We start from the raw sequence: 27,308 nt of genomic DNA, 5'->3' as shown, positions 1-27,308 counted from the left end.
ACAGCATTCTGCCATGCTGTTTTGGCTGGGAACATTGCGTCTGAGTCGTGCTATCTGTCTAACATCGAGGACAACATGAGCCCTATGTCGGTGCCTATACTACCTTGGATACTAGACAGGTGCCTCACAGTTAAATCACTTCAATATACATTTGTCACATCTGTCAGGGTTTGCTACATATGTATCCTTCTTCATTGAAATGTTTATGATTAAAGTCAAGTCACAGATCTGCACTGCACAATGTTCTTTTGCAATTTGTAGAATAGTTTCAATGAAAATCTAAACCAACTAAAAAAACACACTTCACAGCAATGATTTATGCATCCGATATTACTGTATGTAATATAGTTTCATGTTTTACCATTTACACAAAATTTTATGTCATGATCCAAAATCTTGTTTTCCAGAAATCCCAGTGGGAGTCACAGAGAGTCGTCACAGCATGGTGGATTCAAGGCTCCAGTGAGGACAACAGGCTCAGAAACTAACATGTTTGCTACAAAAACTTCTACTGTAAGCATTATTTACAGTGAGATACAGCGATTAGTGAGATCATTTGGCATTGCAAATGTTTAAATTCAAAGTATTTAAAATTGAACTTGACATAAAGCGCCAACTAAGAGTATTATGTGTATTACAACCATCTGATTTACCGGGTACATATCAATTGAAGACAATCAGATTAGGATTTAAAATTTCTGACATGTTGATCATGCAGTAAAGTATGAATCAGCTGACTAAGCAACTGAAAATTTGCATGTGTAAAAAATCATGATATATTGATATTAAGTTTGAATATTAAATAGACCACTTATAAATTAATGCATTTTGTTCATTGATAGTATGATGCTGTATGCACGATTTCCTCCATCTGCAGATGGAACTAGCAGAGGAGTTTATACAGAGGTTCAACCTCAACGCGGACCAGACCAAGGCCCTGATCAGAGTGTGTAACATGTTTTGTGGGGGTGCTGAGGGACAAGACCCTGTACTTCTCATACACGGTGGGTGTGTCAAAGTAAAAGATAGAACTTTCAACCACTTTCAAAATTTTAGCATAATGTTAGCTTTCTTTATCAAATAACAAGAATTCTAAATTCAGCTTTCTTGCTTTCTTTCTTAGTGTTTATCACTATAGAATGTGTCCTAGGTCCTTTCTTACTGTTGTATAAGAATTTGTCATAGAGTTCCTGCTATCTCTTGATAGTACTGTATATTGTTGTAGGGGTATTTGGGGCTTGGAAGAGTTTCCTACTGTCTGTGGTAGTACTCGTTATGTTGTTGTAGGAGTATTTGGGGCTGGGAAGAGTTTCCTACTGTCTGTGATAGTATACCGTATGTTGTTATAGGAGTATTTGGGACCAGGAAGAGCTTCCTACTGTCTGTGATAGTACTCTTTATGTTGTTGTAGGAGTATTTGTGACCAGGAAGAGTTTCCTACTGTGTGTGATAGTATACTGTATGTTGTTGTAGGGGTATTTGGGGCTGGGAAGAGTTTCCTACTGTCTGTGATAGTATACTGTATGTTGTTGTAGGGGTATTTGGGGCTGGGAAGAGCTTCCTACTGTCTGTGATAGTATACTATATGTTGTTGTAGGAGTATTTGGGGCTGGGAAGAGTTTCCTACTGTCTGTGATAGTACTCTTTATGTTGTTGTAGGAGTATTTGTGACCAGGAAGAGTTTCCTACTGTCTGTGATAGTATACTGTATGTTGTTGTAGGGGTATTTGGGGCTGGGAAGAGTTTCCTACTGTCTGTGATAGTATACTGTATGTTGTTGTAGGGGTATTTGGGGCTGGGAAGAGTTTCCTACTGTCTGTGATAGTATACTATATGTTGTTGTAGGAGTATTTGGGGCTGGGAAGAGTTTCCTACTATCTGTGATAGTATACTATATGTTGTAGGAGTATTTGGGGCTGGGAAGAGCTTCCTACTGTCTGTGATAGTATACTGTATGTTGTTATAGGAGTATTTGGGGCGGGAAGTGTTTCCTACTGTCTGTGATAGTATACCGTATGTTGTAGGAGTATTTTGGGCTGGGAAGTGTTTCCTACTGTCTGTGATAGTATACTGTATGTTGTAGGAGTATTTGGGGCTGGGAAGAGTTTCCTACTGTCTGTGATCGTGCTGTTCCTAGTCAGACTGTTTGAAGTCAGTGACAGCTACACCCCTGGTGTCCCCTATCCATGGAAGATCCTTATATCCTCCACTACAAACGTGGCAGTGGACAGAATTTTACTCAGGTAGGTAGACCGCTGGCCTAAATTTCCTCTGACCTCTTAACCAAACTTCACACATATTGACTAGTAGACATGAAATTCTTATATAGCACATACCCTAAATCAGTAATTAAAAGAAGTTATTCCATGTTGAACACTGTTGGCAGCAGATATAGAAACTGAGTCTGCTCAAGTTAAGGAGTTAGGTATCATCCATATCTTCAGTATTTAACAATTAGTGATACAGGTGTACATAGATTAAGCTTGCATTTATGAAACTAAGGATGCTTTAATGAATATTGCAAACACTTAATTTGCTTACATTTTATGCTTCACTAACTTAGTATATAAATAACAGGTTAAGATGTTTTGCAGTGTGTATTAGAAAAGAGTTCTATGTATACAATATTTAACCTATACTATATAGGGCAAATACATAACTCCTGACTCAAAGTTGGAAGTGGGCTTATTACAGGACAATGTCATTGTATTTGTTGGTGATTCTATTGAACAGAAATACATTTATTGCTGGATAAATAGAGGTTCTTTAACAAGTGATGGTTGTTTATCTTGATACGGTATCGTATGACTCAAACCAAAGATTAATCAACCTTTCCATGAGGACACCCCTATCACCCAGTTATACCAATGTTGACCCCGGCCACTCCACAAAACATGTCCATGTTGTTCTTTTGAAAGAGAAACAACAATAAGTGAGAGTAGTAAAAGTAGTCCGTTATCAAAGGCTAGAGGTAGGCCAGTCAGAATTGTTGGAGGTCACAAATGACAAATCGAAGGCTTTTAAAGTGGTTACACACCGTAAACAAAAACAATGAAATATTGTTACTTTATCATGTGCTCAATCAGGCGTGAAACCAGCGTAGTTATGGGATAAATACAGTTACATCCTGTCAATATTGCCTTTGTAGTTCAAACTTTCTTATTGACATTCCTTTAATTTCAACATTTCCAGTTTGCTAGATATTGGATTTGAAGACTTCGTCCGTGTAGGAAGTGTAAAGAAAATTTCCAAGCCAGTTTTACCATTCAGGTAAGGCTGGCAGATCCAGCGGATCCTATATTACTCAGCTAAATGATGTTGTGGACTGTATTTGACTTAATAAGTGCCCCATATTCTTTTTCACATGCTTGCTTACTTTCTATGTGACTTGAAGATTGGAAGGTATTACAACTACATTCTCATGATCATTTTGTTAAAACATTATCAATACTGTCATGTATTTTCAAGTTGACAATATGAAATATTATATTTTTTAAGCAGTTTGCACTTTATACATGTATATTCATATTTGACCACTTTATCATTAATTTGTTAGAAATTATGTTCCTGATGATAATTTTAAACAATGGTGAATATTTCGTATGCTGTTACCAAATGGTCTTTTTCTTTAAGTGTCCATGCCACTGGCTCTGAAAGTCAGGAACTGAAGGATCTGCAAGAGATGCTTAGAAGTGGAGAATTAACACCTTCAGAAAAACAGTGAGATGTTGGATCAAATGGAAATCATATATGACATTGACTTAACATGTTTTGGTTTCAAATACATTTTTGTGCTTTAAATTTTCCCCAGCCCACCATTATGAGATGGTGGGCTATTCAAATCGCCCTGAGCCCATGGCCTATCATCTGTCCATTGGTAAACAATCCTTTTATCGCTATTTCTTGAAAGTGCCGGGAAGAAAATTCTTCCAACTTTGTGTGCAGGTTTCCCTTGGTCCCTAGTTAGATTTTTGACCAGAAAAACAAAATGGCTGACAGGTGGCCATCTTGGATTTTGATAATTGAAGTTAATTATCACTATTTCTTGAAAAGTATTCGAGGGATATTCCTCAAACTTATGTGTAGGATCCCCTTGGTACCTAGTTGTGCCAATTCAAGATAGATTTTTTGATCAGAAAAACAAATGGCTGACATCAGCCATCTTAGATTTTGAAAATTGAATTTTGTTACTGCTTTTTCTTGAAAAGAACAGAAGTTATGTTTCTCAAACTTCACATGTAGGTTCCACTTGTTCTTGTTATCAGATTAATAAGAGAGAAGGAAAAGCAAAGAGAAGATCAGTCTTTTTTTTTTTGCCAATGGATTTTTTTCAAGTTTAAAATGCAATTATTTTCACTGCTGAGTGTGCAATGACTCTTTATACTCAGAGTTCATGTGCCACTTATGTCTACTTTTAGAACATTGCTCTTTCCAAAATACACATTAAAGGACTTTTTATGCAAAATTTCAGCACTATAATCTGTTATATGGACCCAGTGGCCATATCACAAAAATCAGTTTTGTAAAGGAAAAGCTTAAAAACTTTTACAGTGAAAGCTGCCTTTGTCTATGTACTAAGGGGAATTAGATTCAGACAAACTGTCCATAAGTTCATGAAAGTATGGTCATATTTTGGGATGAGGAGATACATGTATCCCTTTATACATGCAAGATGTTGTTTTCACTGCTAATTTTTAGAAGATCAAGTACCTACAGTCCCTACAACCCTACAAATTGTAATTTTTGCTTAAGAAACAATAGTCGGGTATTTTCTTTTTGTTTAGAACTTGTTTAGATAGTCTATGCACAAGAAACCTGAATGCTTAGTTTGGCTAGAAATTATTTACATTTTGCAATAATATCTTTTTGCAGTAATGTCCGCCAGAGTATAGAAAAACACAGACTAGGAGAAAATAAAAAGGTAATGTGATTACTATACATTATTATATAAAATGTTTTTATTAAAACATTATTGACGATGACATGTCCATGTATAACTGTTTGTGGTTGTCAACTTTCTGTATTGTGTTATACTGTTTGTTGTACAGAGACTGAGTAAAGTACGGGTGGTTGGAGTGACATGTGCCTCCTGTACCGCTTTCAGCTTGGATCGGATGACGTTTCCTGTAAGTTCAATATAACTCTTTAGGGACTTAGCTCACTAATTACTGTAGCACACACAGCTGTTCTACACTACCACATATAGACTTTATATACATGTACTAAACATACAGTAAAATGGTAGTCATTGGAACTAAATATTTGATTTTTTTTAATGGTAGGACTCTCCCAAGTTACATAAATGATGTGGGTTTTTTAAAATTACTAATTAAAAAACCAATGAATATAATGTAACATACTATCACCCTCCTCCAATCCATTGGCCCAGAATGTTTAATTGTATCTAGTTTACTGGTAAGGAAACTTACTGTGTGATGTGGGACAGACACTGATATTTTAGTTGTTGTTTTGGTGGTTTGTTTTGTAGGTGGTGCTACTTGATGAGTCCAGTCAGATGACAGAGCCAGCGTCCATGTTACCTATTGCAAAGTTCGGATGCGAGAAACTCCTGCTGGTAGGAGATCCAAAGGTATTGGTGTCAGTTTATGTTTTGAAATTGCCATTTATTAGCTGTTTGGTATAAGCTAGATTTTCTAGATCACTCAATATAAAAAAATCATTAAATTGTTCTCATAAAACTTTTGGAGCCTGCTAGTATTGACATCGCCTGACCAGGAATATTGTAATTGGCAGCTTTTGTCTATCAGTCAGTACATCCTTCCTACTTTCTGCACAATACAGTCGAAACTGGTTATATTGAAATGCTCGGGGAATGGAAAAATACTTCAAATTAACCGGTTTTCAATATAACCGGGATCCAGCCTTTTGCCGACATATTTCAGTAAGCACTACGTCAAACAACACACCATTGTTCAATATAGTTAATCGACATTTTACTAAGTCAGTATTTACAATCGGTTCCAAAATGATAGTAGTTTCATAGTTTATCAGAAATAATGTTAAATTCGACGGGAGACGTCTTCGACTGTTGCTTGTTTTTGTTTATGTTGAGTTCGCGGAAGAACAGTTTCCGGTACATCCAGACAACTTTCCAAGAACTACTGTCTGAAATTGGACCTGCGCGTCGGTGATAGATGGATTTTCACGAATTGTTTGAGTGGATTTTCACGAATTGTTTGAGGGTCGTTGTCAATATCACTGTTCTGGTTACGTTCTTATCATTGTCTGTCAATTCCCTAATAATGGCCTTGTCATTTGTAATTGTCTCGCGTGTAGTTAAATGAGAGTCAATTTCATTGTACATGTATACTGTATATGTAGCAGAAGCCAAAATAAGCTGTGTCCCTCAATGTATACTCATAAACATACAGATTCATGCACATAACGAACGCATTCAATGATTAAAAGTAATACTTTATTTGTATTGTGTTAATCAGAATTTCGTTTTTACCTCTCTTTTGATCGGACGCACATACCGTAATGGTCGGTAAATTATATAATCGAAGCCAGTCGTAGCGACTTTCAATTGAAGCGATACATAAACAATGGTTTAGCATTGCCGGGGGCAATAATTTCCTTTCAAATAAACCGATTTCAAAATAACCGATGAAACAATACAAAGACAAAGAAGGCATTTGGACGGGGATTTTATTTCACTTTAAATTAAACATTTTGCATATCCGATTTCAAATTAAGTGGGTTCGACTGTACTTAGCCGCAATTTACTTTGAAGTGTTGAATAACATATAGGAATGATTTAATGTATACTTAGCCACAATTTACTTTGAAGTGTTGAATAACATGTAAGAATGATTTAATGTATACTTAGCCACAATTTACTTTACAGCAACTAGACCCAACCATCCAGGGATCTGAAGCAGCCCACAACAATGGCCTGGAACAGACACTATTTGACAGGCTAATGAAAATGGTAGGATATGATTTAATGGATTATATGGTTAAGTCACCAATCCCTTTCTTACAACTTAATAGTGTTAAGTCACCAATCCCTTTCTTACAACTCACTACTGTTAAGTTACCAATCCCTTTCTTTCAACTCACTACTGTTAAGTTACCAATCCCTTTCTTACAACTCACTGCTGTTAAGTTACCAATCCCTTTCTTACAACTCACTACTGTCAAGTTACCAATCCCTTTCTTACAACTCTAACATTTATTAACTGTTCCAAGAAAGGTTAGGTATTAGGAAAAGGAAGAAATTGTGTAAAAATGTGTAAAATGTCATGAAACAACACTTTCATTGCAGGATAGCACATAAGACTTTATTTTTGTCGACATTAGGTATCCATGTTTTAATTATACTGCAAAGCAGAGTCCTTTAAATAGTTTGATGTATAAAGTTCATTTTGATTTTCTTTGAATTAAACAAGATTATAATACAACTCTTCATATATTTGAAGATTATTATATTTGTTGTAGGGTCACACACCAACAGTGCTGCGTACCCAGTACCGATGTCACCCAGTCATCAGTAACCTGGCCAATACACTGTTTTATGATGGACGGCTTAGTGATGGTGTCACCACATCAGATAGGGAACCATTAGTGGTAGTTATCAATGTATTCTAAGAAAAGAATGCAGATTCACAGAATGTAAAAAGAAAGAAATTTGGCCTGGTTTCAATATTTCCTGTCAATGTATCACTTAAGATAAAGAGTACCATTAGGTTAACATTTGTAAATACCAGTGTCACCATCTGATACAAAATGTTTTTTTTTTTTTTCTTCTTCTTTTGCCAACAAATAAACTATAATAATAAAAACATTTACACAGCATGAATGGGTTTTTTTTTATGTACAGAATTTGGATATCTTAAACACAGTATTCAACCATTTCAAATTTGAAATACATAGGAAAAAATGATAAAATAAGTACATTTATATGTTTCATGGTTTCTCTTTTCAGCCAGAAGTCCCCACCCTATGTTTCTACGATGTCAGTAAAGGCCAGGAACAGGCTGATGATGGAGGTAGTTTCTACAATGAGAAGGAGGCAGTTTTTGTGACATCCCTAATACAAGCACTCCTGGTACGAGGAGTGGAACCTGCTAGTATTGGTGTCATTACACTCTACAAGTCTCAGATGTTCAAGATCAACACCAGCCTCCTAACCAATGTCCAGTATGTGTTAAAATTTACCCTGAAGTATGCCTGTGACCTCAACATTATGCTCTTACTTAAAGATTTGGGTCATTTTGCTTCAGAGATATGAAATTTTTGTATGAGGTTTAAAGACCAGTTCTTAGTCAGTTTGCAGCAGATATTGATGTTACATTAAATAGGATGCTGTGTTTATGACTAACAGGCTGCATTTTGTATTTTAGAAGTAACGACTGCAAGGAGATCAAAGCCACACGAGTATCCACAGTCGATGCCTTCCAGGGAGGCGAGCATGACATCATCATCCTTTCCTGTGTCCGTACAAACGGGGTTGGCTTCATTGACAACCACAAGTAAGTCAGCTGGTATAGCCTATGAAAATTTGACATTTTTAAACTGACTTTCACCAGATGATGGGCCTTTCGAATCAGCTTTTTTTCCTTCCATCACCTGTCCTTAAACAATTCTTGTTCCTCAAATAGTGTCTGAAATTAGTTAGGAAATTGTTATACATATTATATTTGAGGACAGATTGGAAACCAATATGGTCAAGAAGCATTTATCTTGGGAGTTGAAATTTTTTACACTAATGAAAAGACCTTTCTGAGATTTTACACGTGTGTTGCCATGGTGCCTAGCTACGGGATATGTTGTAGTTATTTATCCAGAGTCTGAAAAATAAGGAATTTATCTTAATCTTAGAGATTTAAATAAAGTAAGATAACCATTCAAAATACTCACACATATACTTGTAGATTTTACTGACTAAAAACACATATATGTAACATAAACATAATGTAACAAAGAAATGTTTGGAAGGGGATTTCCCCTCCTTTCAAACTTCTGAAAACCATGGTTACTACATTAAAGAAGTGCTAAAAAGCACATGATAGAGTTTTGTGTCACAGATCTTTCTCAAAATTCATATTTAGGTTGTTCTTGATCACTTGAGTAATATGAATGTTCAATATTGAGACTGATCAAAAAACAAAATTCAATTTTGACTGTTGAAGATTGTTGTCAGCAAATTATTTCAGCATGGACTTTTCTCAAATTCTATTTGTATCTTCTTTGTCAATAGATATCCATGTTCAATTAAGGACTGATCAGAAGATTAAAACAAAAGTACAGTGGACCCTCGATAATCCGAACACCTTCGTTCCCAGTCCAAACTGTCCGGATTACGAGTTTTCCGGACTGCCGAATTTCGTGTACCAGGTCAAAAAATTGACGTGTAAGAGTTATCTCCCTTGATTATATACAATCCGGGACGTTTCATATAAACACGTCTAATTGTCAGACTTTTTAACAATAAATATACTTATGTTTCTGATATGATTCTTGTTTTGTTTTGTAGAAAGTAAAAAATAAACTATGTTTTTAAAAGAACATGTAAAGTGAAAGTTGTTTTATTTATAGCGGGCATATGTGATCTACAAACAACACACATGTGTCACGTCCCGGAGGTTCACAAACAAGTAGAAATTACAAACGTTAAATACCTTAAATAAAATACCCGGATTTTACAACTTACCGTCAGTCCATGTTTTTTTTATGATTTTTACGTACCAGAAACCCCAAGCTATCTATTTAAAAGTACGCGACACCAGCGAGAACTACCCAAGATGTCCGATAATGATTAAACCCGTATTCACTTAACAATGTGACGCTTAGTTAAGTATCAAACGACTGTTGACTAATTTGTGTGTAATCAACCCAGTTCTTGTGATCACTGTTTAATACGTAAATGTGTATGTAATTAATAACATGCATCTTTCAATGAGTCGTCGTTTCACGTAACGGTGTTACAAAGCCGATATTTGTGTTTACCCAATACAAATGTTAATTACCGATCATACATTTATTACATGTATTTGAGATTGATTAATTATCGTATCACGTACTGTATGTTTGTGCATAAATTCTGTAACATTTAGGTCGTAGAGAAAAAGCAATGTACCGTTATAAAAACAAAAGCTACACATTGTAACACAGGTAAACACCCGGGGCTATGACCTGGCGACACGGGTGACTTGCCCCGACATTTTTTTCTCCTCGTGGTGAAAAAATCGTCCGGATTATTGAGGGAAATTTACTAATGAAAAGTACGTTCCGTTCCCAAAATGGGCTTCCGGAATCGGAATCCGAATTTCCGGACTGGTGAGTACAAATAACGTTACGGAAATCCGTTCCCGTGCTTTTCCGTCCGGACTGAGTTTTCCGGACTATCGGCGTCCGGATTATCGCGGGTCCACTGTATAGTCATGTTTTGACAGCAGGTCAACATATGGTAACATTTGAGAAAATTAAGGTAGAAAAATATAGAAAAGATCAAACTTAATGCTATAAATGTATATTACCTTCGATCTTATTTGAGCGTTTTTTGTACAGAAAGATTTCCGCTAAATCATGAGTGTGCTAATTAGTTTCTTTGTATTGTTTCCATTTACAAGTAATGTGGGAGTACCAACTCATCATTGTGTTTATCTGTTTTAATTCACTTATATGCTTAAATATCAGTACACTAAAATCTCTTAAAAATGTCAGTGTTGCTTTATAAAGATCTACATATCCAAGGAAAACCATATCTCTTATCTCTCAACGTACAATACATGTGTATTAAGTTTCAAATTACATGATGAATATGCCTATGACATAATAGATGATTTTAAGGTTTTCATTTTTAAAATAGAAGAAAGCAATTAATAAAAAGATTAAAATTTTAAACTGAAAGAATGTTTAAATTAGTAGAAATGTCATGTGAATGTGTACTATATTATTTTACACCTTATTAGTTACCATTCTTCTTGAATATTTCTTTGCTTAGGAGAACCAATGTGGCCCTCACACGAGCTCGCCACCATTTGCTGATCGTTGGAAACAAAAGCAATTTATCCCGAAACCAGCTATGGGGTCAGGTCCTTCGGCTCTGTGGAGGTAGGTTCAGTCAGATCATATCAACAGTGTCTGGCATTTATGTAACGTCAACATTACATGCTAGATACATAAGAAGGCCAACATGATGGTTGAGATCCCCCTTGCTTCAATGCTAAGGGGTAAAGGGTTCTCTTACTCCCCTGTATTATGTCAGATTCATTGTGGATGTGATCTGCCCACCACACATTGGGTGAAAAATGTCTCACTTCCATACAAGGGGCGGAAAATATGGGGGTGTCAGTCATGCAAGAGGTGGAAAGTGTATGGTATCTTTGCCATATGAGAGGGGTAGTGTAATATCTAATCTTGTGTTATATAGGGGAGAGATTGCATCTGGTCTCTTTGTCAGGTAAAAGGAGGAAAACGTGTTCTCATATACTTAACAGGTTGGTCCCATTTTTGCTAGTAAAGAGATAACTACCTTGGTATCTTACACAAGGTAGGGAAAGACAACTAGCACACACTATGATGTAACCATTATGAACTATTTCTATGGTACACGTAATTATTGTGAATTGGGAATTCCCTCTACTCATCCTTAGGCTTGTTTGGTTTTTGTCAGAAAAAATAAGTTGATGGTACATCAGACTGGAGATTATTTGTATGCATATGAGAAAAGTAATCAAATATTGGTTTCTTCCTTGGGTAGGGTTCCTAAACTGTTAGGCTGGCCAGCTCTCAGCAGGGTAGCCTTGAACTGACCAGCCAAACCTTTCACTCAGCAAACCTTGTGCAGACCAGCCAAACCTTACACTCAGCTGGTCTTGTGCTGACCAGCCAAACCTTACACTCAGCTAGCCTTGTGCTGATCAGTCAAACCTTACACTCGGCTAGTTTTGTGCTGATCAGTCAAACCTTATACTCAGAAAGCCTTGAGCTGACTAGCCAAACCTTACACTCAGCTAGCCTTGTGCTGATCAGTCAAACCTTACACTCAGCTAGCCTTGTGCTGATCAGTCAAACCTTACACTCAGAAAGCCTCAAGCTAACCAGCCAAATCTTACACTCGAGTCGCCATATCTCTGTCAACCAAGCAGACCCTAACGTCAGATTCTGTAAGTCTTGCTGCCATAAAAGGGATGGAAGCTGGTAGTCTCTTCACTATACAAGGAAGGGGCGTGTGGTTTCTCCACTATACAAGGAAGGGGCATGTGGTTTCTCCACTATATACAAGGGATGGAAGCTGGTAGTCTCTTCACTATACAAAGAGGGGGCGTGTGGTTTCTCCACTATACAAGGAATGGAAGTGTGTAGTCATGTCACCATTTGACATACAAGGAAGAGGTGTGGTTTCTCCACTATACAAGGGGTGGAAAGTTAGTGGTCTTTTCACCAATTGAGATGTAATTTACAATACATCATGTAGATTACAATTTTGAGTTTGGATCTAAACACAATTTTATATTTTGTACAAAATGTTATTATCCTATCAAACAAGATACAGCCTGCCAGTATAATGTGATTATCAGAAAATTTACAAAACTCTACAAAACATATTAAAACTCATTCATAATAATGAAATGGAAATTAGATATCAAATATTACATTGTTTAGTAATAGACATTATTTGTTTCAGGCCAACCTGGGGGTGTCTGTGATGCTGACACCTTTCTTCATCAGCTGAGGAACGCAGATCACGGCCAGTCACAAGATAATATGAGCACACCTTGTAGCCCTCCAATGTCTCTATCTAGTCAAGGTAAACAGGACATGCTATCCATTGTCACCTGACATGACCAGTCCTCTATCTACATGTATTTAACATGATTCTGTAAACATTATGATTGTGTTAATTAGTTTCTGTGTTTTATTCTCTATATTCATTGTATTAATTCGTATTTTATTCTCTATAACAAGTACTTTGGGTGTGCCAGTTTATCATTGTTAATCTGTTTTAATTCAGTAATGCACTAAAATTTGAGCACACCTCAGTAAATATGTTTACAATAGTATCTTATTCCATATAACTTGTTTCCTTGGTCTAGTTAAATCTTTGTTAATCCTGTCTCTTTGAAGTCAAAGTAAACCTGAACACTTTTCTCCTTATCCAGTATTCCTGCATATATCACGTCAAGTCAACATAAACATGAGAGCTTATTCCCCTTATTTAGTGTTCTGGTGTATGTCATGTCAATGTACTTCAAGAATATAGACATTATAGTCTAATCTTCTTGAAGTGTTACAAAAGAATGCTTTAAACAAAAGTATAATGAATTCATTTGATTTATTTTTAATTCAACAAAATATTTACAGGTTCTATAAATGGTTCCGGGATATAACAAAAAATACATTTCCCTTGTAAATCATGATTCAAACAACCTGGTCGTACATTTCAATCTTGTCAAAAGCTTGTCCGTTAGCTTTGTTATCCTAAGGAACGCGAGACCCTGGACAATATGTTTAAGATTCAACAGGTTTTACTTGGCTGTCCTAACTGGCACCTGTGAATGTTTGACGTAACTGGAGAAAGTAAATTACAGATGTTAAAGTAGTGACTAAAAACAGGATTTTGACACAGCCACTGTATTTTACTTAAGAGTGTTAGAGACATCCATGTTTAATTTACTTCAATCAAAAAGGAGAAAATTTGTTACCAAGCTTACCATTTAACTCATCTATTTTATTTGACATGAGTGTGTTCGACACAAACAATTTTACTGTAGTTCTATATATGAAAACGATACACTCATCAGATAAGAGAAACACTTTCAAGCATACCCCTTCATCATAAATCTTTTCTTAAACATAGTGAGACAGATATCAATGATTTAATTTGAAAATGTATTCAATTGAAACTGCTCAGAAATTTAGAAATACATTCTAAAAACAAGGCTGATCATAAGTAATACATTGAAAAATACATTGAGGAGACCTTCCACAGTCTCCAACAGCTGCATATATATATATGTCATTTCTTGTCGTGCATATGATAACATATTTTTTCTAAGATGACTAGATATTCTAGAACAATACCGAATTATCATAGATTGGAGAAACTTTATTTTGAATATTTTAAAGTTGTTTGAGATTTGTAGATGGTTGTTTAGTATTGTGTAGTTTTCAGAGTTTCAAGTTTCTCAAGACCCATCTTTACTTTTCAGAAACAAATAGTGTTGTATGTTCTCAACATGATAAAGAGAATGATGTCACTGTACCGGAGTCATCTCCCTTTGTGCCATCAGAAAGTCCAGTGGGGCTGGTTAGGAAGAAATGTCGCTTGATCAACGCTGACCTCCTGGATTGCGCCGAAGCTAGTGACTCGGATGAGGAACTTCCCATTCTGTGATCACTGGATCATTGAATTTATGACTACACTTAATTGTGCCAAAAATTTGTTTCATATTTGAACATTGAGTTTTTGATTCTGTGTATGTAAAATATTCAAGTTTCGGAGATGAGGGGGAGGTCGAACATCAAGTTTAACTTGTTGGACACGTAAACGTGCCAAACTGCCCTCTGTGACATCACGGCACTCCCGTACCTGTAGCACTTTCAAAGTCCGACTGTACTCCGCAAGGTCTCTGAATAAGATAATTGAATATTGATTTTAGATGAACATGCATTGTTTTGAATACATCAAACATTACGAAATGTCTTTTTCATCGTTAGAAGTAGAGAAAATGTATATTTATTTAAGTATTAACTGCGTGAATAACTGTAAAATTGACTGTGATATAAAGTATTAATATGATTTACACATGATAATCAGATGATTTGATGTTCTTTATTATTTTTTCTTTAAAAATAAATATCTGTTTAAATATACAGTGTATTCTGTCTGACCTAATTGAGTCGTCCGATAGTCTCCAACATCCCTGAACATTGAGGTGTACCAATGACTTGCTGGATTTTGCTAAAGAGCTTATGGCATGATCCGTTAAACCGTAGATCTTGGCAACAGATAGGTACCTCAACCTGAGTAACACAAAATGCACTACAGCTGTAATAACTGTTAGTAACAATTTAACCTGGACTTGAATGTTCTGTTAATATACACCATTATATCTCAACACACCCTACAGATGATGTGAATTTAATGTTGCTGTATTTTTGGGTTAAAAACCTTCAATTTTGTGAAATTGATATGATATCTTTATTATTCCAATTGATTTACAAATGAGTTTAAAGCCAAATTGGAATCATATCAGTTGCATTTTCCTTTCACATTTCAGAAGTGGAATCATATCAGTTGCATTTTCCTTTCACATTTCAGAAGTGGAATCATATCAGTTGCATTTTCCTTTCACATTTCAGAAGTGGAATCATATCAGTTGCATTTTCCTTTCACATTTCAGAAGAAGTGATTTTTGTGGTGAAAATAATACATCTAGGTAAATTTTGAGAATAAATCATTTCTTATACAAAAACATTTTAATCCCCCAGGAACATGAATACATTGGAAGGCTGTCAAGGTTGGGGCCATGGGACCAGCCTTCAAAATATAAACAATGTCCCCACACATTAATTATTAATATATTATTTTTGAAAAAAAAAAACTGAAATTTTAATAAATTTTAGAGTATTTAGGTGGTATTCTTTGGCAAGCTTAAACATTATTTTTATGAAGAATTGTTTTTCAAATGAAAGGTGATTGCAGAATATCATAATATGAGCTGATCAGGATACAGCCAATAAAAGGTTGAAATGATTACGTCAATATATGAGGTAGCAACATTATTCAACACCTACAAAATTTATTAGATTTCCACTTTACGAGATGTCCAATCGGCCTGTATCACTCACCTGTTCTACAGTCTGTCAAAATCTATTACAACACCAAATTAATACACTTTCTTATCAGTAACTGGTATATGTCAAATCGCAGTCTTGGTATTTTTATATTCAGGAACCAAAAAAAAAAAAAAAAAACAGATATTAATCATAAGCACTGCTGTGACCTAGAACATAAGTCATTTGTACAAACTTAGTAGCCATTTGTCCTAGCATATCTTGCAACTGACCCAGTATCATGATGCTGGGTCTTTCGGTTAATGAGAAGAGGCTGATAAAAAAAATCGACACATTTGACCCTTATTAACTTGAAAGTAGGTCAAGGTCAATAATTTCAGAAAATTTGGAAGTCCTTCTGGTTTCATCCCATCATGCTACTGGTTCAGCATTATGATACTGGGCCTCTTGGTATTGAAAAGATGCTGTGTAAAAGGAAAAGTTGATGCCGGCAGGACAGACAGACAACAGATACCATGGCACAAGCTCAATTGCCTTTCAGGCAGATGAGCTAAAAATCATGGAGCACAATTTTTGAGTAGGACTTCACTTTTGAGAATAGATTGCTATTACAACCACAGCACTGTCATTAACTTCCCAGCATCCAGTCAGATCCAGTTTCTCCAGGTTCTTACAGTTGAGGGATAATGTCTTGATGCCCTCCACACTGACCCAATGGCAGTCCCGCAGGTACAGCTCCTTCAGGTTCTTACAGGTACCAGCCAGGGCCTCAGGTGTTAAATAGACATAGCATGGATATCAATTTGTGATGTCACTACTAAGTTCTTGTACTGTATCTGAGTTTTATGTGCCCAGAATTATTTAGAGGAACAATTTATTCGGCACTGGTTCTGTTTACTGCTCAATAATATATCAACCAATTTACAGGAAATCTTGGCTTGTTTCTTAACACAAAGTTGTAAGTAGAAAATAACATTAGGCATAAAGGAATCTATGTAGAAATCTGGCAATCGTCAACATTCCTCAACTTCTTAATTTTAACATTTTCTACAGCAAAAGCATTACAGAATTTAAGGAAAGTTCCTTAACTTAGACTTCCCCCTTAAACCTAGACAAAGGAATGTTTAACTTTCTCACCTGTAAATTAGACAAAGGAATGTTTAACTTTCTCACCTGTAAACCTAGACAAAGGAATGTTTAACTTTCTCACCTGTAAACCTAGACAAAGGAATGTTTAACTTTCTCACCTGTAAACCTAGACAAAGGAATGTTTAACTTTCTCACCTGTAAACCTAGACAAAGGAATGTTTAACTTTCTCACCTGTAAACAGACATTATTGATGGTCTGACAGTTTGTAAGGTCCACCTTGATGAGCTTTGGTGACTTGTGAATGAGAGGTTTGAAGAGATTGCCCGAGAGCCAGTCCTTAGCATTCCTCAACACAATCACTTCCAGGCTATTGTTACTGTCTGTCATGATATGGAATGCACTTGGAGTCATTCGAAAGGCAACTTGGCACAGATTTAGAGACTTTGTCTGTGAGAAATAATTTGTTATCAGTTCCTTTGACATCCAGCTGACGGTTCGGAATTTGAATAGTGAAGTGAGGGGAAGAAGGGGCAGTACTTTTCTGAAGAGAACATCTTCCCATGGTAGGTCAAACAAACTCAAACTGTCTTCATCTCTGGAAGAAATAACATTGTCAAAGTCTAAAAGAATGTCAATAATAACATAAGATTATTTAAAACTGAATCTATCTGAAATAAGCATTACAATGATGTAAATTTCTTTCTTTTAATTGTCCTGACAAATTTCAAAAGTACCAATTTGATCAAAATCTGACAACATCTACACTTCATCACATTAATAACCTCTTCATGTCAGCCATTTTGCTGACAATGGTGACTTTTTATTTCATCTTAAGCATGTCTCATAGTAACGCTAAGCCTTTCCAGCAATTCTGATTAAGCTGTATAGAAGACTTATGATATGGGATAAAGACAATAACGTTATTTCTGACGCTCAATTCGGCTTCAAAGAGGGTTGTTCAACTATAGATGCAATATTTGCACTCCAGTCATTAATTAGTAGAACTTTAAAAAATAAGCGAAGATTATATTGTTGTTTTGTTGATTATAAAAAAGCCTTTGACCTCATAGATAGAAGCAGCTTATGGAGTAAGTTAATTAGACAAGGAATCCAAGGGAAGTTACTAAAGATAATAAAATCATTGTATGATAATGTCAAATCTCGTGTAAAATATAATGGCCGCATTTCAGAGTATTTCCCTAACAGAATTGGTCTCTTTCAAGGGGAAATTTTATCGCCAATTTTGTATAGTCTTTTCGTAAATGATTGTGAAACCAACTTCATCAATGAAAACTGTCCATCTGTTGAATTGGGTATGATATCTATATTTTTATTAATGTACGCCGATGACTCGGTTCTAATTGCAGAATCACCGAGCGCTTTGCAATCAATGCTCGATGCAATGTTTACATATAATGATAAATGGAAACTCAAACTTAATGTTCAGAAAACAAAAATTGTAATATTTCGGAATGGTGGACGCTTAAAAGAAGATGAGAAATGGTTTTATAATAAGGTAGAAATTGAAGTTGTGAACGAATTTAACTACCTTGGTATGCTTTTTAACTATAATGGCAAATTTAATAAAACACAGCAACATGCCGCAGAAAAGGGGAGAAAAGCGTATTTCAGACTTCTGAATAAAATGAAAAACCATTATTTTAATATAGAAACGATATGTTCAGTTTTTGATACCTACGTTACCAGTGTTTTAAGTTATGCTAGTGAAGTGTGGGGCTTTCACAAAGCTACCGAGGTTGAAAAAGTACACTCACTGTTTTGTAAAAAAAGTCTAGGCGTTTGGAAAAGTACTAGTCACGATTTAGTTTATTTTGAATTAGGCAGATTACCTATGTATATAGTTAGAAAATTGAAAATTTTGAAATACTGGACTAAAATTAAAGATACTGATAACTGTGTGTTGAGAGCATGCTATGAACACAGGTTACTAAATAATGATGAGTGGATAGTGAATATTAAACTAGAACTAGAAAAACTAGGATTAGGGTATTTATGGAACAGCACTTTTGAAAGTAAAATTACTTACAAATTAATCGAAAGCAAATTCCAAGAAATTCATATTCAAGAACTGCTATGTAATATTCGAAACTCTCCAAAAGGTTATTTATATCAACATTTGATAGACAATTTTGGCTTGCAATTTTATTTAAGGAAACCTATCGATCACCGATACAAGAAGTGCATATCAAAAATTAGATTATCGTCGCATCAACTAAATATAGAGAGTGGAAGATACAGGAATGTAACAAGAGAAAATAGGAGATGTACATTATGCAATAATATTGATATTGAGGATGAGTTCCATTTTATTTTGAAATGTTCTTTTTACATAGACTTACGTACTAAATATTTGAAACCATACTATTATCGCAGACCTAGCATTTTTAAACTTATTCAACTCATGAGTGTGAAAAATGTCAAAGAGTTAAGTAATCTTGGAAAATTTATTCATTTTGCATATAAACGAAGGTCAGAAGCATTATAAGTAAATACTTGTTGTGTTCGTTTCAAATATTATATTTCATTACTATTGAGATGTATTGATGTAATGTTTATTCCAGTCGGAACAACAAGTACTGCAGACAGTACACATAAATATCTATCTATATGCAAAGTATACATATCGGTGTCTTTCACAATATTTGTGTAATACTTTGACTCAAAGAGTACTTATATAATTAATAAGAACATATATGTAAAATTGTGTTTACGTCGCAATCGATCACTCTCCAAATGTGAAATTATGTTTATTACAACATGTTCATTAATGTCAATTAACTATGTAAACCTTTGGGCTGTAAGGCCCCTGGAATAAAAAAAAAAATTGAATTGAATGAAACAGAAAAAGATGATAAAAGCCTATCAGTATTCAGAAAAATACAGCCAGAACTCTCTTGAATGACAGTACGAGACATAATCAAACATTGCACATTTCATTTAGTTTCTTTTCTCAGAAGCTTTACAGAAAAGATAAGGTATACAGGAAAAAAAATTCAGCCAATTATCTTTAATGGGACATGCCCCCTTATCCTCAGAAGTCGGCAAAACATACTTGAAATATTGCCCTCAACTTGGTGCTGTTCCACTCAAATTTGGTTGAAATCCTCTCATATGTTTAGAAGGCATAGTTTTTTAAAGCAAAATTTTAGCTAACTTCCTCTTTAGAAGAGGCTGATCAACTTCATTTATTGAAGAAATCATTTTTATCCCAGTTATCTTACTCGGATGAAAACCATTCAAGCAAAATTCAAGCATAAAGCAAAATTTCATGTTACTTCCCATTTCTGGCCCCGCATCCTCCTTGGCAAAATGACTGCCAGAAATTTTTCAGACTGAATTTGGTGGTTGAAATGTGTTCAGGAGGACCTGGGGTTTAAAGCAAATTTTCACATTTTCCACTGATGTGTGTAAAAAAAGAGGCCCACAGGGCCTGCATCGCTCATCTGGATATTTCAGCATATTGTGGCACAATACTTCCATTAAGTTATATTACAATTGTTTTCCTAATTTTTGCTGCCTCTCCCAACAATGGTTCATACCAAATGTGGACCAAATTCTGGAGAGTTTTTTGTTTGTTTTTATTGTTTTGTTTTGCAATATTTCCCCTATCTGCCCCCAAGGGAGCCACACCCTCCCATAAGATCTCTTTTGTCGAATACTGCTGACAAAATTTCATCAAAATCCATTTACCAGTAGTCATTCAGATCTAGTAGCGATTTAAATCAATTTCCCGTATTGGGCCTGGCCCCTTTGGCCCCAAGGAGCCACAATCTCTATTTATAAAACATAAAGATCTCCTTTGCTAAATAATACTCCAGACAAAATTTCATCAAAATTCATTAAGACTTGAGGGGAAAATGAGATAAATCCTTGTAAGTCATTCAGGTTTCAAGGATTGATCTCATTTCCCCCTACCAATCTGGCCCATGAGGAGCCACATCCTTCATTTATACCACATTGAATCTCCTTTGCCCAATAGTACTCCAAACCAAATTTCATCATATGCCTTTCAGTCACTCAGGACTAGTAGCGACTTAAAGGATTTACCTCATTTTTCCCTTTTGGATCCCACCCTTCCAGCCAGTCCAGTCCGTGCAGGCAAATGAAAACTGACAACTAACGAAACACAATGACAAGACACAAAATGTAGGTCAAATACTAAATGTAATACATACTCCTCTTTCAAATTTCCTGGACATTTGCTGGTGTCCTCTAGCTCTGCATCTTTGCTTGTCATTCTCTTTAGCATCATGTCTACAAACAATTCCAAACAATGTGTTTTATTGAAGCATTTGATGTACTGCCTAACATTTGTAGTACATGTAGTAATAATTATGTGAAGAACAACGTAGAACCAATAACTAATATAGGCTGAGCCTGTTGTCCAATCCCTTTTGCCAACACCAATTCTGTACGATATTCAATGTAAATTTATACTTGTTGTGTTGACAATAAAATATTTTGAAATGTAGAACCATGTGCATATATTACTGTGACTAATGACTTAAAATTATTTTGTTTTAAAACAGCAAATTACAAGTCAGTGTAGACCATTTCTATCACAATGCGCTTTGTTAGTACTGTAGTGACCAACAATGTACGATTGATAGTGACTAACGATGTAGAATTTGTACCAAAACAAATGAGAATACTTATGATAGCACAACAAAATATGGCTAGGAATGGTGACAACAGTTATGTCTAATGGCAGAGGCATATATACAGAATAAATAAAACGGTGCTTTTTGTGTGCGTTTAAAATTGACGATGTTTTGGTCTGACGTAATGGCTGCTTAATTACAAAACTTGGACATGTCGATAGGACCCAGTGGATTTTCGAAAATACGGATAAATGACAACAATGTGCACGGACTATAAGACTATATCCCATAAGTATGATAGTTTTTGGTTAATGTGGTAACTTTTGTAGCGGCCTAAATAAAACGATGTGCTTTTTGTGTGTATTTAAAATTGACGATGTTTTGGTCTGACGTAATGGCGGATTAATTAACCAGAACATGTCGAATAAGTCCAGTACATCGATACACACATGCGCAAAGCCTGATTTACCTGTGCTCGCGTGTGTTTGATAGGGGGCAAGGCGCTCTCGATAAGGGATATGATTGAGTGGTCACGAATAAAGGGAGCCACCACTTGTACGGGGAAATAGCGATGTTAATTATCTCTCTATATGTCTCCGCTAATGGTAAGCACCGATATGTTTTTGTGGGCGAAACGTCTCATCTAGCTGTCATCGTTCTATAAAATATATAACGGTAAAGCGGACGAGTTGTCTGAGTTACGAATTTCTTCTTCAGCTTTTTCGGAGGTTACAGCTGACCAGCCTGAAAGAGCGGAGAAAGTATAAAACTATATCAAATGTGATTTTCAGGATTGCTGTTGTTAAAGTTCACGTGGTACCTGATCAGTAGTCTGTAAGTCTTGTTTTTAAGGCTGTTAAACAAGTCCTTCGGTGAAGCATTTATAATTCACCTCCTTCCGCAAATGTGACGTCATTAGCGGGATACCCTAGACATTTTCTATTTTTAGAAGGCGGTAGTTGAAAATGAGTAATATACCATATCAAAGATGGCGGACCTTAATAGACAGCGGCTGTTGAACCTGCTGACGATACCAGGAAATAACACGTGTGCCGAGTGTGGGGAGCCTGGTAAGATATTGTTTTATTATCACAATATAGATGTACACTTGAAAAAAAAACGTCCTTGTTATTGACTCTGTAGGCGATTGTTAGGTGCTCATTAGTGACGTTCATACGACAGGTGCAAATGTTGTCAGTCCCTGTGTCTCAATGTTGATTCGTTTGGTCATTCCTACTCCTAGTACAGTTATATGCTTTGAGATTAGGAGAAGAAAAACAGCTGCACCTAGATAGGTGCATGCCATATGGTGCTATTGTTCCTACTGGATATGTTACTGGTTACTCAACGATTTCTCCAAGTATGGAATGCACGTGCACAGGCGCCTGTCACGATCAGAGTAAATTATATAAAGTATAAAATGTAGTATGAGTGGAAAAATGCACGTCCAGGCTGGGTTTCGAACATGGGACCTCGCAACACTAGCCAGACGCTTCATCAATTGAGCTACAAAAATGTACCTGGTCGCCGATGATCGACCCGGTCCAGTTCCGCCACACTCTTCCCTCCCTTTTAAAGTCTTTGACCCTGAAGTCCTAACAACTCACAACCCAGGTTCAGGTATCCACATGTCAACTATTAACATCACTTGAAAGAAGATTTGGTCACAGGCACCAAATGTAGTAGGAGTGGAAACTTGCACGGCCAGACTGGGTTCGGACCCAGGACCTTCGAACACTAGCCGAATGCTCTACCAACTGAGCTACCTGGTCGCCGATGATCGACCCGGTCCAGTTCCGCTACACTGAAGTAAAGCAGAGATCTATGAGTAACGTTAGTACTGGTGTTCAGTGAACATAAAAAAAGACTCTTCACCATTGACAGCATTATATTAGTAGGCCTGTGTTTTACATATTTAATTTAGTACCCTGTGTTTCCTCTGGATCGAGACTTAAAAAACATATTGATGGATAACACTTTGTTACTGGAATAGTCCAACACTATTTGGAATTATTAAGGTTTGGAGTGCTGCCAGAATAAAGCTAAAAAAATGAAGGGACTGTATTAACATATGACAAAACCCCAACCTTACAATAACATTTTGTGTATCAATTGAATGACAATCAAAACTATGATATTATATATTATCAAGTGCACCATGTGATTAATGTTCCATTCTATCCTGTTAATCATATATATATACATGCACTGGGATTAGTTTGGATTACCAAATGGATGGGTTATTTTCAAGGAAAAGAACTATCTGTAATATAATTTTTTGGCCATTTATAGAAATTTAAAGGATTTTTCTTAATCATGTTGAATTGGTCATTAAGGAAAATGTGGGCCAATGGCCCCCTCCAAAATGATCTCTTACTGATATATATATATTACACAGTGCAAAATTTTCCTGTTGAAAATAATATAGAAAAATAATTCAATAAATAATTACGCATTTTTTCCTACTTAACTGACTTATCTAAAGTGATGATCACAACCATTCAACCTGTGACAATGAGTCAAAGCTGATCATGTTAATTCATATCACAGTTATATCTTTAAATGACCTTTATTGTGTTGATAGGTCATCAAACAATACCAAACCATTCTATCACTGCAAGAAAAAAACACTCAGCTTGTTGATCCAGTCACACTGGCTCATGGTACATGAACTGACTAATTCAGTAATTGTTACATCGTTCACCCACTATTCCATGTTCAGGTACTACTGTATGGTGTTGTAAATGTGACTAAGTTAGCTGCCCACCTACCACCATCTCTATACTAGTGCCATTTTAGCTGATTTGAGAGAGTAACCTGCTGTAATGGGTCATTAGATACAAACTATACCCTGTTCTCCTTCCATTTATGTTTTTACTAATAAATGATTCTATTTTCTCACACATGAGGCAGTCAAAGGGGCTTGGCATATGCTCAATAATCTAAGATTGCATGATGAGCATTTTTTAATCTGAAATATAGATGAGATAGGTGTTTTAGATTCAATGAATTTTTTAATCAACTAATTTAGATTCAATGAATTTTTTAATCAACTAATTAAGACATTTAGTGTAAGATAAAATGTTCTTTAATTCGTATAATGAGGTCACAGGGTACTAGTACTTCAGAATATCATGTGCCACGAATCCTTAGTTATACATGAGAAATATATATATAAACAGCATGAGAAATATATAAAAAATATATATACGATAAACTGAATACTGTCAATTATGTAACATATTGCCTTGCTTTATTGGATAGTCTAGTCTCTGAGATGGGAAGAACCATAGATTGAATATTATTTTTTCATAATCAGGCTGGAATCCCCTCAGAAAGTCGACTGTCTCAATTTTGTGATACTTTTTATTTTAACAGCTGCAGGTTAATTTTGTATGACATTGGATTGTTTCACAAACCTACATTATGTCACGGTCTGTTTGGTTATATGTCAAATGTGTTTGGGGAAGAGGGGGTGGGTGTTTAAGTTTGAAAAATGAAACCAAATGTGGTGATGTAGTAATATGATTTATTGTATGGTAACATTATGCTATTTTTGTCCATCTGAAGGTTCCATTCTCTGTGTCACAATTTGAACGTCTTCCAAATCTATATTTCCCAGGAATGCCCTTGCCATCCCTGCTAAGTGTCCTTTTGATGTGTTTATTTAGGGGATACATATGAAATTCCGTTGTTATTGGTCACAGTTGCACACTTCCTATTGAGGTGAGTCTGGACTCTTTTGATTGATGACCACAGCCTTCAGGGTTAGTGGGCTGATGACCTACCAATGTGTACACACCTGGACATTGTGATCTCATAAAAAAACATCACAACTGACTTAATACAGCGATAGATCAAACTCAAGTACTGAATATTTTAACTGTATCTGTTTTAAAGTTATCTTTGTTTGGAAACAATTAAATGTAACACTTATAATTATAATGTTCATATTGGTTTGTAATAACATATGTAAAACCAATCCTATATAGTCTCCGTGTGAACCAAATATCACCCTATAATGACAAATGTCGACTCATACCAATGTGACATGGTGAAATTAATGATGAAACAGGTTCACCAACTGTGAGTGTACAAACATGCTATACAGTACTCTATAACAATTAGACAAGAAGATAAACTTCTGAATTAGGTACATATACCAGTATATATGAACAATACTTTTGTGAAGTACTTAATGAGGGTATTTAAGCACCAACACTTGACCTTTAATATGTGTACCTACAGACAATACAACGACTTGACCTTATGTGGTCCCAACTGTGTAAACTTTATAAAGACTTAGTATATATGGTCTCCCTGATTTTAAGTATCACTCATTAACAGATCTAGGATAACTCATTAACAGATCTAGTAAATCAGCTCTGTCAATTTTCAGAATTATTAGTTTCCTTTAGACTGAGTCATCATATTCATTTTGTTATCAAGCAAACTAGACTTAATTTTTCAGTTAGATTCCATTCATAGTTTTGAGATATCATACATGTTCTTTTCTCTCCTTCATTTAACACTCATACAATTGGTCCTACTTATCACTAGCATCTGCTTGCTGATTGCTCAGTCTCAAAAGTAAGAGTTCAGTCTCTGTTACAACACCTACAGCATACCTCAATAGTAAGAGTTCAGTCTCTGTTACCACACTAACAGTGTACCCCAATAGTAAGAGTTCTGTCTCTGTTAACACACCAACAGTATATCTCAATAGTAAGAGTTCTGTCTCTCTGTTACAACACCTACAGCATACCTCAATAGTAAGAGTTCAGTCTCTGTTACCACACTAACAGTGTACCCCAATAGTAAGAGTTCTGTCTCTGTTAACACACCAACAGTGGACCTCAATAGTAAGAGTTCAGTCTCTCTGTTAACGCACCAACAGTGTACCTCAATAGTAAGAGTTCAGTCTCTGTTACAACACCTACAGCATACCTCAATAGTAAGAGTTCAGTCTCTGTTACCACACTAACAGTGTACCCCAATAGTAAGAGTTCTGTCTCTCTGTTAACACACCAACAGTGTATCTCAATAGGAAGAGTTCAGTCTCTCTGTTACCACACCAACAGTGTACCTCAATAGTAAGAGCTCAGTCTCTCTGTTACCACACCCACATGACAGTGGGCCTCAATAGTAAGAGTTCTATCTCTCTGTTACCACACCAACAGTGCACCTCAATAGGAAGAGTTCAGTCTCTCTGTTAACACACCAACAGTATACCTCAATAGTAAGAGTTTTGTCTCTCTGTTACCACCCCAACAGTTTACCTCAATAGTAAGAGAGTTCAGTCTTTCTGTTACCACACCAACAGTGTACTTCGATAGTAAGAGTTTTGTCTCTCTGTTACCACCCCAACAGTTTACCTCAATAGTAAGAGAGTTCAGTCTTTCTGTTACCACACCAACAGTGTACTTCGATAGTAAGAGTTTTGTCTCTCTGTTACCACCCCAACAGTGTACCTCAATAGTAAGAGAGTTCAGTCTCACTAGATCTGTTACCACACCAACAGTGTACCTCAATAGTAAGAGCTCAGTCTCTCTGTTACCACACCAACAGTGGACCTCGATAGTAAGAGAGTTCAGTCTCTCTGTTACCACACCAACAGTGTATCTTAATAGTAAGAGCTCATTCTCTGTTAACACTCCAACAGTATACCTCAATAGTAAGAGTTCTATCTCTCTGTTACCACACCAACATGACAGTGGACCTCAATAGTAAGAGTTCTGTCTCTGTTAACACACCAACAGTGGACCTCAATAGTAAGAGTTCTGTCTCTCTGTTAACGCACCAACAGTGTACCTCAATAGTAAGAGAGT

The 27,308-nt window shown here is 35.9% G+C and overlaps 3 protein-coding genes across 6 annotated transcripts in view; 2 read left to right on the top strand and 1 right to left on the bottom strand.

Annotated features, from left to right (window-relative positions):
* LOC117326402 overlaps positions 1-15,956 on the top strand; it is a 32,240-nt gene extending 16,284 nt beyond the window's left edge. The window contains exons 17-32 of one of the 3 annotated variants that reach the window (XM_033883152.1): positions 5-119; positions 408-513; positions 878-1,004; positions 2,084-2,243; positions 3,193-3,270; positions 3,634-3,720; positions 4,873-4,921; positions 5,049-5,126; positions 5,489-5,590; positions 6,869-6,952; positions 7,462-7,590; positions 7,949-8,163; positions 8,367-8,495; positions 10,970-11,079; positions 12,656-12,778; positions 14,181-15,956. In XM_033883152.1, coding sequence (XP_033739043.1) covers positions 5-119; positions 408-513; positions 878-1,004; positions 2,084-2,243; positions 3,193-3,270; positions 3,634-3,720; positions 4,873-4,921; positions 5,049-5,126; positions 5,489-5,590; positions 6,869-6,952; positions 7,462-7,590; positions 7,949-8,163; positions 8,367-8,495; positions 10,970-11,079; positions 12,656-12,778; positions 14,181-14,365 — 1,877 coding nt within the window. In that variant the 3' untranslated portion in view covers positions 14,366-15,956. The other 2 variants (XM_033883158.1, XM_033883165.1) reach the window with 2 other exon arrangements.
* On the bottom strand, positions 13,287-22,412 carry LOC117326441 (F-box/LRR-repeat protein 15-like). The gene is made up of 6 exons (XM_033883193.1): positions 22,301-22,412; positions 21,055-21,133; positions 17,090-17,453; positions 16,358-16,536; positions 14,863-14,994; positions 13,287-14,600 (listed from the first exon to the last, which is right to left on the bottom strand). Exons 2-6 carry the CDS (start codon positions 21,129-21,131, stop codon positions 14,417-14,419), a joined length of 936 nt encoding a protein of 311 aa, XP_033739084.1. The 5' UTR covers positions 21,132-21,133; positions 22,301-22,412; the 3' UTR covers positions 13,287-14,416.
* Positions 21,958-27,308, top strand: part of LOC117326424 (arf-GAP with dual PH domain-containing protein 1-like) — a 23,791-nt gene continuing 18,440 nt past the window's right edge. The window contains exons 1-2 of one of the 2 annotated variants that reach the window (XM_033883176.1): positions 21,958-22,085; positions 22,430-22,550. In XM_033883176.1, coding sequence (XP_033739067.1) covers positions 22,469-22,550 — 82 coding nt within the window. In that variant the 5' untranslated portion in view covers positions 21,958-22,085; positions 22,430-22,468. Of the gene's footprint in view, positions 22,086-22,397; positions 22,551-27,308 lie in introns of those variants that run through there. The other variant, XM_033883184.1, reaches the window with a different exon arrangement.

Source organism: Pecten maximus, chromosome 1 (genome assembly GCF_902652985.1).
Source record: "Pecten maximus chromosome 1, xPecMax1.1, whole genome shotgun sequence".
Lineage (NCBI taxonomy): Eukaryota > Metazoa > Mollusca > Bivalvia > Pectinida > Pectinidae > Pecten > Pecten maximus.
Note: the sequence above shows the minus strand (reverse complement) of the source record. Positions and strands in the feature narration are given on the sequence as shown.

Coding starts and splice junctions, on each gene's coding strand:
- LOC117326441 (XM_033883193.1), bottom strand. CDS start 21,131: ATGATGCTAAAGAGAATGACAAGCAAAGATGCAGAGCTAGAGGACACC. Junction 16,537..17,089: donor TCAATAATGTCTGTTTACAG/GTGAGAAAGTTA, acceptor TTAACACCTGAG/GCCCTGGCTGGTACCTGTAA. Junction 14,601..14,862: donor CTATCGGACGACTCAATTAG/GTCAGACAGAAT, acceptor TATCTTATTCAG/AGACCTTGCGGAGTACAGTC.